The sequence below is a fragment of the Desmodus rotundus genome, chromosome 10 (genome assembly GCF_022682495.2).
Source record: "Desmodus rotundus isolate HL8 chromosome 10, HLdesRot8A.1, whole genome shotgun sequence".
NCBI classification, from domain to species: domain Eukaryota; kingdom Metazoa; phylum Chordata; class Mammalia; order Chiroptera; family Phyllostomidae; genus Desmodus; species Desmodus rotundus.
In genome coordinates, this window is record NC_071396.1 from 29,187,299 (window position 1) to 29,202,817 (window position 15,519).

The following is a 15,519-nucleotide window of genomic DNA, read 5'->3' on the forward strand; positions in this document are numbered from 1 at the left end:
CAGCAGCCAGCTCGCAGGGACTTTGTGTGGTCACCGACCTCAGTCCCGGGTCAGGGGAGGGCGCTCAGAGGCCAGCCTGGCACTGGTACCCCTGTTGGGAGACTGGAACCCGACTTCATTGCGTGTTTGTATTGTCACATAGAAGGAGCAGATGACATTCCCGGGCCGGTGACCTGGGAGCCGAAGCCTGAGAACTCCATCTTTCTAAAATGGCCAGAACCTGAGAATCCCAATGGACTGATCCTGATGTATGAGATAAAATATGGATCGCAGGTCGAGGTAAGGCGGGGTCGGCGGTCTGTGTCTGGGCGTGTGTCCACTGTCCTCGATGGCATAGGTTCCGGTGCTACACGGGTCCCTCCTGGTGAGCCGAAGCCCTCAAACAGGGCATTGAGGGCTAAGCCAGTGAGGGTTCAGAGGTGTCCAACCTGCGGCCCCCAGGCCGCGTGCAGCCCAGCGTGGCTGTGAATGTGGCCCAACGGAAAAATCATAAATCTACTTAAAACCTTGCTTTTGCTCATCAGTTTTTGTTAGCGTGTGTGTATTTAATGTGCGACCCAAGACAATTCTTCTCCCAGTGGCCCAGAGATACCAAAAGCTTGGACGCCCCTGGTAGGTCTTTCTTCCAGCTCCGTGTCTTTGAGCAAGGCGTGGACTATGCCAGGGGCTGGACTTGTCACCCTCAGGAAACTGTTGCACAGAATGATTTTTCAGTGTAGACTCGATTGGTCTTAATAACTTTTATTCTGGAGCTTTTTTTGGTCACACACACACACAAAAACAAAACCCACGTGTGGTTAGAACAGGGCGGTCAAACTCATTTTCACTGGGGGCCACATTAGTCTCACGGTTGCCTTCAAAGGGCCGGATGTAACTTTAGGGCTGTATAAACGTAACTACTCCTTAACTAGGGGCAAGGAGCTTGGTGCTGCCGCCAGGTAGAAATAAGGCGCCGGGTCGGATAAAACAAGGTGGAGGTCCGGATTCGGCCCGCGAGCCTTGCGTTTGCCGCCTGTGGGTTAGAACCTGGGTGTGCGTGAGCCCCTGGAGGCCTGCCATGTAAGGCTTGGGTTCGTCCCTTTCACTGCAAGTTGGGCTCCCTGTGAGGAGGGAGGTGCGGGGCTGGGCCACGCGCATCACCATCTCTCCTGCTTTGGGGGAAGCTGACCTGTCTGTCTCGCCCCCCCAGGACCAGCGGGAGTGTGTGCCTAGGCAGGAGTATAGGAAGTACGGAGGGGCCAAGCTGAACCGGCTCAACCCGGGGAACTACACAGCCCGCATCCAGGCCACCTCTCTGTCTGGCAACGGGTCGTGGACGGAGCCTGTGTTCTTCTACGTCCAGGCCAAAAGTAAGGCTTGCGGGGGAGTGCCTGGGGAAGCGAACGTGCGTGCGCCTGGGCTGGGGAGGGCTGGCCAGTCCCGGCCCTTCAGTTCTCTGGTTTTCTGTTGGAATGGTGTTGGCCAGCTTTCAGGGGGGTCACACTCCTCTCAGCACCCCGAGCTTGGGCTGCAGAGCGGCTGCACTTGGGGCCCCTACCTGTCAGGTGGGGAGACCTGAGCACCCCTTTTCAGGGAGTCAGCAGAGGACTTTGCTCTCGGCTTGGTTTGTGTCTAAAGCATTTCACAAAGTGGTGAGTTGGCCATCTGCCTCCTGCCTCCTCAGAGGTGCCAGTTAGGGCTCAGGTCCCGGGCTCAGGCTCGTAAGGGTGACAGAACCCCAGGGGCCAGCTGCTCCAGGGCCGGAGTCTCTGTGATGGCACCACAGACTGCGACAGTGTCCCCGCACTGCCCGTTAATAAACCACAGGTGCGTGCTGAGAGCGCCCACATGACTGAACCCACGCAGGGCTCACCGTGTGGCACAGACGCTGGGCCACGTCCGGAGCCGACGCTCGGACCGTTGACAAGACAGAATTCCTAGGAGGCCCTTCTGTGTGAGGACTTCAGAAATTAAAACTGAATTTGGCGAAATGTATAAACCACAATAAGGGCTCTCTTGCTTGGCCAAGAAAATGCAGTCTTTTGTTTAGTGACATACCAGTCCCTTATTAGTTCCATACTGACTTTCTACTGTTTCCTATTGGAAACCCAATTTGTTAGGTTATTTTGTGTCCAGAGAGTGGGGTGGAATTTGGCACAATGTCGTTTCTGGCTGCTTTGCCCACAAGAGAGAGTGGCCCCGTCTGGCCCAGCGGTGTGGCTTGGGGGCCTAGTGGCTGTCCCCTGTGTCCCGGCCCCTCCTAGTGCCGTTTTCCAATTCAGGGCCCAGCCAACCCAGCAGCCCACCTGGTTGGCTCCTGGCGATCAAAGGTGCACAGGCCATCTGGAAGTCCCAACAGTGACATATCAGAATGACCGACCTGGTAAATGAAATTGCAGGGTCAGGTTTCAGGGGTGAACAGGCACTGAAGCAGATAATCCTGTCAGCTAACAGTCTCGGTTCTCCACGGGGTCCCTGTGCCCTGCTCTGGGCAGTTATCCCGGGCCCCCCACGGCAGCGCAGGCTCACTGCCTTCCTGGGACCATCCCTAGGGCGGCGGCCTGCTCTCTCCTCTCTTGTCTGCATCCATCCCGCAGAAACAGAGCCTGGGGCTGGGGTCTGCTGTGTGGCTGTGGTCTTGCAAACAGTGGCCTTGGCTTCTGGGCTTCAGTGACCTTGGCCTCTCTGCAGACATGACATGCCCCTGGCAGCCACTGCCACCTCGTGTGCACCCCGTGAGTGAGCCCTGCTGATAGATCTCCCCAGCAGAACTGCGCACGTAGCTCAGGGATATTAAATCTGCACACCCGCCTTTCCTGTGTCGCACAAGACCCTCTCCGTCTCGTCTCCTCCTGTGTATTGGAAGCTTCGGAAGCTTTCTGGCAATGATGGTCCTTGCAGGAACCTTTTGTGTGCTTCAACCCGCTGAATGCCTCTTCAGACTTTCCTTCTCCAGACTAAATCATCTCAGGTCTTCAGGCCTTTTCATGCAGCCCAGTGCCAGAGGCCCATTTTCTAGTCGCTGAATCATTTTGTTCGTCCCTGGATATGTTCCAGTTTCTCCGTGTCCCCGAGGAAATGTGAGACTTGAAAGGAACACGGTGCAACCTGACCGGTGGCATCGAGGATACCAAAATAAAAAACAGTCCGGGGGGGGGGCGGGCGGAGAGAGAACAGACTCCACCGGCTTCCCAAAGGCAGTGATAACGTTTGAACTGTCTCAAGAATTACAAAGGAAAGAGCCTGCATCCATTTTGAGAGCTGTTTGATAAACACGTCTTTGATGTAAAAATTAAAATAGCTTTAAGAGGCCTTAAAGAATAACGAGAGTTACTGTTTTCAGGGGGAGATCTTCACTGGTGGGTGCAGCTAGGTCCCCCGTGAGGTCCCATCCCATCCCCATGGAGGCGGCTCCACCCAGGTGTCCCACGGGCATCTCCCACTCCCTGTGCACAAAACCGAAGTTGCACTCGCTAACCTCAATGCACCTCTGTGTTCTTTGTTCAGAGCTCAGTCTGTGGCCCTGTAGTCTGTGCCCCACCCAGGCCAGGACCCTCCCAGCCCTCCACTTCTCATTCAGACCTGGCTCCTCAATTTCACCCTTTAAAGAACGCTGGAGCCCTGGCTGGTGTGGCTCAGTGGATTGAGCGCCAGCCTGCAAACCAAAGGGTCGCTGGTTTGATTCCCAGTCAGGGTACCTGCCTGGGTTGCAGGCCAGGTCAGGTTCCCAGTAGGGGGTGTGCCAGAGCCAATCACACATGGATATTTCTTTCCCACTCTTAAAAAAAAAAAAAAAAAAAAAAAGACTCTGGATTGAGGCCTCAGTCACCGTAGCCACCACTGCCACCAGCGCCCCAACTCAGAGCTTGCAGGGCACTCGCTGCCTGGGGAGTGTGCGAGCGTTGGGTGCAGGAAGCCTGCGTTCCAATCCTGGGGCCATGGCTGCCCAGCAGCCTGTGTGACCCAGGGGAGGGCAGGCCACCTCTGTGCATCCTCTTTGTTTGTGGGAAGGCCGTGGATTCTTTGTAAGGTCTGGGCTGGTAATGCAGAACATGCCCAGGTCCCCTCCTGCCCCTCCAGGCTGTCCTGGGACACAGTTCTTGGGAGTTTGAGGGCTCTCCCTGGCTCCTTGTAACCTGCAGGAAGAAGTTCAGGCTGCTTAGCGTGGACAAGGCCCCGGGGGCACCGACCACTTTCTCTCCTTACTGCTCCCAGTCCATCCTCTGGGCCCAAAAGTCTCCCCCCGACGCCCTTCTCGTCTCCTGCCCTCTCTGCACCCTGGGTGCATTGGTTTCCTGCACCGGGCAGCGTTTCCAGGGGTGTGGGTCAGTGTCCCCGTGTCCACTCTGGATCTGTCACACAGGTGCAGGGGACAGGCACGAGCTGGGCTGCAGGGAGCTGTGTGCTCTTAGGCCCGTGACTAGACCCTACCGTTTGGGGAGAATTCAGAGCAACTCTGGCAAGGGTGCCGGCCAGCTATTAGTTTTCATTGTCTATGGCTCCGTCTTTGGACAGATGAGAAGGTCGGTACGGCGTGAGCCCTGCCTGTGTACTCGTTTCTGTGCATCTACTTCAGCAAACGCATGCCTTTTCATCACACTCGTTACAGTGCACACGAAGACCACCCTCCGCAAGCCCATCGTTTGAACTATTACTGCGGAATGCACCCCACTTGGACAATAAGGATGCGTATACTCTTCAGTCTGCCCGTGCTGACTCTTTCTTCAAACAACTCAGTGTTTTTGCTCTCGTTTCTGATAGTTTGCCCTCAGAACCCCCCAGTGCGTGACAGGACAGTGGAGGAATTTTCAGGGATTTTTTCTGCCCTTCCAGCTAAATGAAACGAGCGGCTCGCTCACCTTGTCACCCCCTTGTGTTCCCACAGCGACGTACGAAAACTTCATCCACCTGATCATCGCGCTGCCGGTCGCCGTGCTGCTCATCGTGGGAGGGCTGGTAATCATGCTGTACGTCTTCCATAGGAAGCGGTGAGTGCTGGGCGCCGTGGTCGTGCGGGCGCATCTGGGGGCCGGGCGGTGTGATGGCGTGAACCTGGGTGAGGGGCCGCTTCTCGAGGAAATGCTGTATTTTGCTGTGTATTGCACACTTTTTTGCCCAAGTTTTTGCGGGAGAAATAAGGATGCGCATTATACGTGCATACAGCGATTATATAACCCCATGCACATTGCGCACCAAACAGTTGGCACGCATTATACACAGCAAAATCCATAGTTTATAGATCGGAAAACCTGATTTTCCGAACAAACATTCTTCATAGGAACAGAGAACGTTTGCTGATGGTTCAGCAAGGACACCCTTCTGTGGGGTGGTGCCATTGTCCCCTCCCTGGCGGCTCTGGCACACGGACACTGCTGCTATGTGAAGCTTCCCTGAGCCGGATCTCTTAGCCCTGCCCATCCAGCAAGCCTTTTTGTTTCCAATGAAATAGAGAGATGAATGTTTCTTAAAAAGCTCTAATATGAGGCCACTGAAGAAGCCAAAAGACAGGGCAGCAACTGTCCGCTGGCCCCTTGGCCTGAGCGGGTGTCGCTGACAGCTGAGGGCACCCAGCTCTGCTCGCTCCCCTTCTCCTGATATGTGGTAAAACAGAATAAATAAAACAGACTTGACAAAGATGCAAGTACATACAGGAATGTGTGCAGATGGGTTTTTTATTTTTGTTTCTTTTGGGTTTTTTTTTTTTTTTTTTTAAGTCTAAACTGTATCCTTTCTGACAGGAACAACAGCAGGCTGGGGAATGGCGTTCTGTACGCTTCTGTGAACCCAGAATATTTCAGCGCGGCGGACGGTAAGCCTCTCCGCTCTCTATGTGGTGGTCCCAGATCGGGGAGCCTTTGGGAGTGCTGCTAATTTAGGAGAAGAGGTTTGCATTATTTTGAGGCACCTTTGGCTTCAGATCTGTCTCTGTTAACACTTTTTTTTTTTTAATCAAAGTTTTTAGCACTTCCCTGAATATCTCAAAAATTCTGGACGGCTTGGGGTGCCCCGAGGAGAAACAGGCTGCAGAGCTGACTGTGGCCGGCACAGTCCTCAGTTCGTTTAATGGCTTGGAATTTTATGCTAGGATGAAAAAAGCTGTTAAATTGTTGACATGCAGGCGGAGGATATGCTGCAGCTGACAAAACAGACCTTTTCTTGAACTAGTCTCGGCCTGCGCTTCATCTTGTCATGCTTGTCTTCGATCGCTTGTGGCTTCCCTGCATTTTTTTTTTATCTTGCAGTTTTTCTGTTTCTTCCCTCCTGAGTGGGGCCGAGGATTCACACCCTCACGGCCCAGTCTTGGTCCCTCTGGTAGTGACTGATGAGGCTCACGGAGTGAAGGGGCTGAGAGGATCTGACATGGAAGTTGGGTTGTACTCAATGTTTTTTTTTTTTTTTCTTCCTTTTTTGCTGTCTTTTCTCCCTAGCGTGCTTAAATGCAAAACCTTGAAAAATGTTTGCATTTAAGTGTTTGCAAATGCAAAAGTGTTTGCATTTTCTAAATGCAAAACTTGAAAAGTGAGCTGGGGTGGGGCATTGGCCATCTGGTCCAGTGACACCCGGACCATTAAGTGGCTCCTTGCTTTGTCCCCTTTGGTCCTGGAAAGCAGATGGTCACCACCTCTGAAGGGGAATCAAGCGTGGAATAATAAGGACGTTATTCCTGTTTATAGGAAGGTCTCACGATGTTGTAAATTTTAAAAGATTTTATTTATTCTTAGAGAGAGGGGAAGGGCAGAAGGAAGAGAGGGAGAGAAACATCCATGTGCGAGGGACACATCAATCGGTTGCCTCTCGTGCACCCCCAACTGGGGACCTGACCTGCAACCCAGGCACGTGTCCTGACTGGGAATCGGACTGGTGGCCTTGCTGTTTATGGGATGATGCCCCAACCCACAGAGCCACACTAGTGAAGGCACAATTCAAACAGTCATGCACACACACACATATGTACACACACACGTACACACGCCCATGCCTCATGTGTGTATATACACATACAAAGCACAAAGAACATTCTGAAAGGATGCACACCAAAGTTAAAAGGGTAGTTTCTTATGGAGAGAATATCTTTCTTAAAAAAAAAAAAAAGCAGCAAGAAGACTTTTATGCACTGCTTGTATCAACAATAGCTTAAAAAAAAGCAATTAAGCAATTAAGTAAGGTAAGGATCATCACACACTTAAGGAGCTTTGCAGGGGAAATGCTCTGCCAGGTCCTGTCTGTAAGGTCGGCCTGAGGCCGCTCGCTGCACAGAGCCTGCTCTGCACGACGGAAAGCCAGGCGAGGCGGCATGCGGAGCTCTGCGTGCGGAGCCCCCGGGCCATTCAGAGACAGTGCCGAGACAGTAACACCAGGCCATCACGGTGATTCGAATTCCAGCTGTGCACCTCCCCAGAATGCTTCCACGATGCCTTCACTCTTCTTGTAGAACAAATCCGCCCACAAGCACACTTGCTGTCACCCAGGCCAACAGGTGGGAGCACTGTCGCCTCGTTTGAACTTCATTTATTCGGCCTCCTGACTAGCGCTGTAGAGCTGGTTTTCTCAAGGGGCGACCAAATGACACTGCAGTTCAAAAATGCTTCAGCAACTCCTTGCTCTGCAAACTAATCTGCCTGTCAACCCTGTCCAGGGCGCACTGAAAGTCCCCGAGGGGACGTGCTGATAACAGTGTGTGCGGAATGCTGCTGCCTGGCTGGGCAGGGGCCGCTGCGCCGGGTCAGGGCTGCGGGGTCTACCCAGAGGAAAGGGCGGTATTGACTCCGGACACCTCCCCAGGAATGAGTGCGATTGGTTCTGACTCCGTGTTTCATGGCGTGCTGCACAGTTCATTCTGATTAAAAGCAGGCCTGGCTTTTCGGAGATAAATGCATAGAGACTGCCCCTCTGTACTTCCTGGGGGGTGTAGTGAATGCCTTATCCGCTGGGTTCCCTCTCGTCCTGACTCACCTAAGCAAGCATCAACCTCCTGTCTGCGGCTGCAGACCATCGAAGCTGGGTGCGAGGTCCACTTGTATTTGTGAGACGTCCCAATACATGTGCACCAGGAAATACGAAAGCCTTTGTGGAAGAAAATTCTAGATTGACTCATACAGTTCCTAGTGGACACTCCTCAGGGCCCCCGATACTGGGGGTATCTCCTGGGTCTCATTTTTAAGTCTCTGTCCTTTAAGACATCACTTAAAGGTCAATACCGGGGACTCGGGGTGTTGCAATACAGTTGCCAGCCCACTGCTCTTGGCACATCCAGCCAAGGCCCACGGGTGACGTCTGAAAGCACAGAAGCAGACACGCGCCATCCCAGGCCCCAGTCTTTCTGCATTTCTGAACTGGGACCACCCCCCTGCCCGCCACACGGAGTGTGTGGTGGCACCTGCCCCCAGAGCTGCCCACCGACAGAGCTGCCCTTGCAGGCAAGGACGTGGCACACAGCTTTAGGGGAAGGTTATGACTGAGATTTTGCATACAGTGTATGGAACAGGTTGATTTTATTTTCCTTTTCACCCCTACCCATCGCATTTGTGGAACAGATCCTGTTTTGTTTTCTTTCTTACCTCCTTTCCCCTTCCTTCCTCTTCAGATTATTAGTTTATTTATTTTCTTAAACCGGATGGAATCTGACCAGAAGCAGAGGCTGGAGAGGAAACCCTAGTCAGGCTCGGTCATGACCTCTGAACCCCTCACCATGGTGGTGGGAGGTCCCCAAGTTCACAGAGCCCAGGCCACAGCCCCAGGGGGACACCTCTGCTCATCAGCGTCCCTCCACGGTGGTCACCACTGAAAGCCCCTGGGTGCCCGAGCTCAGCGGCTCCTGTACTTACTAGATGCCCCAGGTCTTCAGTGAGACTGGAGACACTTTGTCTCGACCAGACCAGCGCTTCCAGTGGAAATATAGTGCCAGCCCCTTACGTAACCTTACGTTTTTCTAGCAGCTGCATAAGAAAAGTAAAAAGAAGCAAGTGAAATAATTGTCAATGATGTGTTTTACTTAACCCAATGGATTGAAAGTATTATCAATTTTAATATAGAATCGTTATAGACATTATTGAAATATTTACATTATGTTTTGCACTCAGTCTTTGAAAGACTGTGTGCATTTTATACTTACTGCGTGTCTCAAACTGGACTGCTTTCTGGTTCTTATTATACGCTGTTAGAATCCTCAAATTTTCTAGGTCCCTTGAGGGTACAAATACCAGGGTTCGAGCACACGGTTGCCTTCTGAAATCCACAGCACATGGGACCTTTCAGAACAAGCCAAGTCATTGTCCCCCAGTGTCCCCCTAGGTGGGCTCTCGAGGTGGCATCTGGTGTTCTTCGCCCCGGACTTTCCCCCAGCAGCCCAGGTGCCTGTTGCTACAACGTTTCAGTTCCATTTCCTCCTCTAGTGTACGTGCCGGATGAGTGGGAGGTGGCCCGTGAGAAGATCACCATGAGCCGGGAGCTGGGCCAGGGCTCCTTCGGGATGGTGTACGAGGGGGTTGCCAAGGGCGTGGTCAAAGACGAGCCCGAAACCCGGGTGGCGATAAAAACTGTCAATGAGGCTGCGAGCATGCGTGAGCGCATCGAATTTCTCAACGAGGCTTCAGTGATGAAGGAGTTCAACTGTCACCATGTGGTAAGAGCAAGCCCTCGAGGAGGCAAAGCCCGACTCAGGGACAACGCATCCCCGGAGCCCCCAATGGGACAGTGGCCACACTGTGGGTTTGGTGACTTGTCCCCATCCGGCTTCTGGAGTCCCCCATTGCCTGAGCTCACAGCGGCCTCAAGACACCGGTGCTCAGGAAGGTTCTGGGTGTGACACAGACCCTGGCGGTGGAGCCCCTGTGGCCCACTCACCTGCGGCCCTGCTCCTGCCAGTGGCAGGGCGGGGTTTGGCAGTTGTGTGCGCCTCACTTTCTAAGCCTTCCCCTGTGTCATCCCCTCAGGTGCGTTTGCTTGGCGTGGTGTCGCAGGGCCAGCCGACGCTGGTCATCATGGAGCTCATGACGAGGGGTGACCTCAAAAGCTATCTTAGGTCTCTGAGGCCGGAAATAGAGGTGGGTTTGGTTGAAACAGCTTTGCATGTCACCCGTTCCCTTCCCTTAGAGCCGTTCCCCAGAAGAGGCTGTGTCTTTAAACCCATTTGCATCCGCTGTTTCTGGCTGCATGCTTGCTTATGGCCCTGCTGGGGGTCCCATTACCTCCTGCATTGCGGCTCTCCCTGAGGTCCACCTGGTGGCTCATGTCAGTGCTGTGTCCTCTCTGAAGCCAGGCCTGTCCCCTGACCGGGAGTCACCCTGTGCCCCACTGACCTTGCCACTCGCCGGGCCTTTCCCACGTCTGCTGTTCCGTGTGACCCGGTCTTCCCCATCACGTGCGGCTCCCCCCCAGGCACAGCCTGCAGGGTGGGGCTGGGTTTGTGGCAGGCAGCCTTGCACACCACGCTTGTCAGAGTCCAGTGCCAGCCTGCCGGGGTTGCTGAGCTGGGGGCACAAGCCCCTCCTCTGCACCGTCCCCAGTCTGTGCCTTCGAGACCAGGAAGCGCTGTGGGGTGCTCACGGTTTTTGCACTATTTTTTTAAGGATGGAGACACTTGGGTACATGCATTTTATAGTTTTTTTTCTAAATAGGTTATTTGCAGGTATTTCTCTTTTAATTCCAAATCCAATCGGGTGCCCCCTATTGCAAACAGGAAAGGCTCATCCATGTTTTACGTTGGTCCCCCTCCAGAATTAGCGTCAGCTGGACTTACACCCATTGCCAAACGCTTGTTTCCCCACTGCCCGCACGGAGTCATCATCCGAGGAACGCCACACCGCGCGGCGAAACAGTTAATCTTGACGTTTTAGTGCTGCAGCAGGAAGCTCAAGAGAAAGGGAAAGATCGCACTGCCACCAGTGCTCGTTGTGGGTAACGACACAACAGTGGCCATGGGGACGCATGCTTGCCTATCTCCTCGCAGCCTTCGTCAGGTTCTCCCCTTCCTGCCACCTGTGCTTTGGTTGTAGAAATAAAACGACCATCGGAACAGATAGGATTCTGAGTCACCAGGACTTCCTAATGTCAAAAATGGCTTGTTTTAGTTTATGTCATTTTTGCCCTACTCCAAACAGAAAGTGCCGGTCCGCGGTCGCGCTCGTTGGCGTCTCTCCGGAGCTCTGTGTGACGTGGCCGGCCAGCAGGTGCCCGGCGTGAGCACGAGGCGGAGGCTGCGGTCTCTGCAATCTCAGGTCCGCTCTGAACCTGTCCCAGCGCCTCGGCTGTACACCCCGCGCTGCTCAGATGGGGCAGAGCGGGGTTTGCAACCCCGAGAGAACGTGGGGTGGGGAAAACGCCTGAGTTCTCATACGGCCTTTGTTTGTTTTTGACTTGGCCACAGAATAACCCAGCCTTTGCACCTCCGAGCCTGAGCAAGATGATCCAGATGGCCGGGGAGATAGCAGACGGCATGGCGTACCTCAACGCCAACAAGTTCGTGCACAGAGACCTTGCTGCCCGGAACTGCATGGTGGCTGAAGACTTCACGGTCAAAATCGGAGGTGTGTCCTCAGCTTCTCATATCTGAGGGAGAACCACACTCGCACGTGTTTTAGGGACCGAGGCGGCCTTGGCAGCAGTGGGGAGGCTTATCCCGTGCCTCCTGTATGTCATTGTGGCAGGTTGACAGATAGTCGCGGACGCAGCTGGGCTGGCTCTCACCCTGATGGCGTGTGGGCGCCGCGGTTCCTGTGGTGGGCCTGGCTGAGTGGAGGCCAGGGTCCCTCAGGTTCCTATCCTGGTATTTGAGACATTTCTTGGCAGGATAATTCTAAGCATTGGTTATAGAAATAATTGAGATGGTGTCCTCAGGTAGCTTTGACTGGGGAAAGAAAGTTGCCATCCAGCCCTGTCTGGGTAGCTCAGTTGGTTAGAGTGTTGTCCCAAAACCTCAAGACTGAGGGTTCAATCCCCAGTCAGGGCACATAGAAGAATCAACCAATGTGTGTGTAAATAAGTAGAACAACAAATCGATGTTTCTCCGTCTCTCTCTCTCAAATCGATAAAATTTTTTTTTAAATAATAAAAAGTAAAATTAACCTCTTTTTCTAGCTCTTGACCCATCTGCTCTAGAAATGCCCACCTTTAGCGATATTTTTCTCTTTGGCAAGGATTTTGAAGGAAGTGTTTTTGCGCCTTTAGTGGGCAGTGACCACCCCTCTGGAATGGTTTCCAGATGTGGGGGAGCCTCCATATTGGTCATTTGCAGTGGCTAGAGGAGGCGAAGGGTGCCCCATCATAAAGCAGATGTCCCTTGGTCATCTACCACGCAGTAGGGAGCCGCCGGGGCGTCCCTGCATTTGGCCCTTGGAGGCACCTCCACAATGGGGTTGGTGCCCCTTGAAGCCTGGGAAATTGCCCTGCCCCAAGCTTCCCAGGGCAGAGCCCCTCTGGCCGCCACCTGGGCTCCTTTGTGACCCCACTCACTTCCCCTTCTGTCCCTGTGCCCCTCACTTCTCCATCCCCCCAGGGATGCCACCAGCTCCCCTACCCCAGTGCTGGGGAGCCGGGCGGACTTGGGCCTAAATCCGGGTTCTGCCACTAATGGGCAAGAGCTTGGGGCGAGTGCCTCATGTTTTATGAGCCTCCAGGTTTTTGTGTCTGAAACGGGAGTGGCAGCATAGCAGACCCGGAGTGGTGGGGAGGGGAGGTGGGGGGGGGTCAGTGCAGGAGCATGCACCCTGGTTCTCCCTGTCAGCATCCCCTCCCCACCCTTCCTGGCACCTGGTGGGGGCACCATTCTCCTTCCCTTCCCCGCTGCTGGGAGTGGGCGGGCCATGGTGTCACTTGCCCTTTGAAGTCCAAGTCGCCAGGGACTGTATTTGCTTTTTAACCATGCGGCATACTTGTAGTGATATTTTCTTTGCACGTTTGCATTTTTTTTTGTTTTTTCTCTTCCAAAAATCTGAAATTGATCTTTTGTGTTGGAAGAAACAGTGTATGTCCTTGATTTCTTTCTTTCTTTTTTCCTGCTTTTTGACCAGATAAAGGCACATTCTGATTTGCACGTGCCTGGATTAATTCTGAGATATGACTTTAATTTCGGTTCTTCACTGGGGCCCCCACTCCGTTCCCAGTGCCCCGTGCCTGTGGAGTAAAAATCTGACGATTGTACCAGAGGCTCTCTGACAAGTGAATGACGTTGGTTCACGTCGGTCCCAGGAACTGGGTTTGGTCTGCGGCCTTACCCTCCTGTGGCCGAGTCAGAGACACGAAGGAGCCCTTTCGCAAGGAGGGCACGCGGAAGAGCCCCCGTATGGAAAGGCTGCATCACTGAGTGGGAAATCAGTCTGACAAAGAAGTAATACTTTAGGATTCTAAAGCAAGGCTGCCATCAAACATAATTATGTGACGTCTTCTAGAGACATGGAAAATGGAAGGAATTTCCAAAAATGAGTGGGAGGAATCTGTCGAAGAACATCACTGAGTAATAGTGCCAGAGGCCCAGTAAATAGCGTCCCTCAGGAGTCACGCCGCGTTTTTTCCACCATGACTCGGAACTCAGTATCTTCTGCCCTGTTAGACGGTGAGGGCCCTTCCATGCGGCACCGGGGCTGCGCTGCCGAGTACCTGAGAGTCAGCGTGCCCCTGCTTTTCCTTAGGGTTAAAGCCGCGTGTGAGTGACCCCTGGTCCGCACAGGACATGTTTTCTTGACACGCTGGAACTTGAGAATTCGTTAATTGCCAGTCATTTGAAATGCAGTAAGGGATTAGCTTTTCAAAGAACCAGACCCTCAGTGTATTTAGGAGCAGAGGTTCCCGGGTAGTTGTTTGTCCTGTGGGGAATCACTCAGCTCTCACTGCTCCTGCCAGTGGGGTTGCAGTGGCATGCCGCCCCTTTAAGTGTGCCATGCCCTGGATGCGGGTGTGGGGCCCCTGTGCAGCAGGGGTGGCCCCTCTCTGCTTACTCCCCTCCCCCCCTCCCCCCCCAGAACTGCTCAAACAGCCTAACTCCCGTGCCTTCTGTCCGCCCCACAGATTTCGGCATGACAAGAGACATCTACGAGACAGACTACTACCGGAAAGGAGGGAAAGGACTTCTGCCCGTGCGCTGGATGTCCCCCGAGTCCCTCAAGGACGGCGTTTTCACCACTCACTCTGACGTCTGGTATGAGACACTCTCCCTGGCAGGCGAGCCCTTCCAGGCTCCACAGTTCCCGCTGGCTCAGTCTCCACAGCGTGACTTTCCTCCTGTTTGCTCCTCCTTGTTGCCCCTTTCCTGCTTTGGCTGAGTGTTATGCGGGCCACACCCCGTCGCCAAGGCCTCCCTGTCGTCAGTGGGCTAGCTGAGGACAGACAGCCCTTGTGGCATCAAAAGCCTCTGCAGGACCCCGTGTCCTTAGTCCTTAGCTGCTCACCATGTGGCTCGGAGCCCGCAGCACAGGAGCCAGGCGTGCCAGCAAACGGCACCTCTCGGCCTGTCCCCGCCTGCCTTCCCTCCTTTTACCTTTCACAATAAATACACACTGGGTGGGGGTGGGGGCTGCCTCACTTGGTTAGAACTTCAGGTTGCAGCCACTGCTCTGTGTAGACCCAAAGCTTATGAGCCTTGATGTGTATTCCTGCCAGTCCCACTGCTGAGCGTCCTCATGCAATGGGCATCCATGGTATTGGCCCGGGCATGGGATGGAGAGAAAAAGGTGGAGAGAAAATTCATCCATGGAGGGTGCAGGGGACTCTCGGTGTCGTGTATGGCAGTTCCTTGGCAACACTGTGGCCAGACAGCCAGGTTCTGAGACACAGCCGAGGTCCTTGGCATGCGTGGGCCCTGGCACACCCGCCTCCTAGCACGTCAGCTGGGTTCTCGGCTGCCCCTCCGAAGGTCTCGTTGCCGATGCGTTACAGAAACGGCCAGGGTTTTACTCCAGCTCTCTGGGTGACCACGTAGAGGGGACTTTTAAATAGTGGCTGGTGTGGCTTTTTGTGAAGCTTGTGAACCTTCCACAATTCAGAGCCGTGGGTCTTATTGTGAAGACAGGTGCAAATTGGAACTAGCATTCAAATGTACCCCGGCAAGGCGTGATTGCTTCCTGAGCTCCAGTACGAGGTCTGTTTTGCAATCCGCCTGTCCCAGATGGTTCTCTCTTGACTGTCAAATCAAAGTGCGCGACACCATGCTTTCATGGAGAGGTGGTGACATGTGCTGGGAAGGCCCCTGTGTTTGGCAGATGACACGTATTATCTCTTTCAATGTTTTCCAGTAGTTGGGTCTTCTAAACCAACCAGCAAAGCTGCGCGCATGGCAGAATCACTCACTGCTCCTCCTGCTGATCTGACTCCTCAGCTGCCCCCTTTCTATCAGCTTGACTCTGTCCTAAAAACCTTTCCTCACCTGTGACATCCCGGGCCCAGCCAGTGGCGCCCTCCTCGACCCCCCACCTGCATGAACGAGCCCTTGATAGGCCTGCAGCTCCCCAGCTCCCACGGGGCGGGCTTCCTTTCTCCCTGGCCCCACCGGACCTATGAGATCCTTGTTGAGCTTTCCGACACCCCAAGGCCCGGCCCCGACCCTAACCC

The 15,519-nt window shown here is 53.9% G+C and overlaps 1 protein-coding gene across 4 annotated transcripts in view; it reads left to right on the forward strand.

Moving 5' to 3' along the window:
* The window catches only part of IGF1R (insulin like growth factor 1 receptor), a 230,519-nt gene that overhangs the window by 200,671 nt on the left and 14,329 nt on the right, over nt 1-15,519 (forward strand). For 2 of the 4 annotated variants that reach the window (XM_024561917.4, XM_024561918.4), the window contains exons 12-20: nt 143-279; nt 1,190-1,349; nt 4,865-4,967; nt 5,718-5,788; nt 9,372-9,601; nt 9,912-10,022; nt 11,079-11,195; nt 11,345-11,504; nt 13,981-14,110. In XM_024561917.4, the coding sequence (XP_024417685.1) occupies nt 143-279; nt 1,190-1,349; nt 4,865-4,967; nt 5,718-5,788; nt 9,372-9,601; nt 9,912-10,022; nt 11,079-11,195; nt 11,345-11,504; nt 13,981-14,110 (1,219 nt within the window). The remainder of the gene's footprint in view (nt 1-142; nt 280-1,189; nt 1,350-4,864; nt 4,968-5,717; nt 5,789-9,371; nt 9,602-9,911; nt 10,023-11,078; nt 11,196-11,344; nt 11,505-13,980; nt 14,111-15,519) is intronic. The other 2 variants (XM_024561919.4, XM_024561920.4) reach the window with 1 other exon arrangement.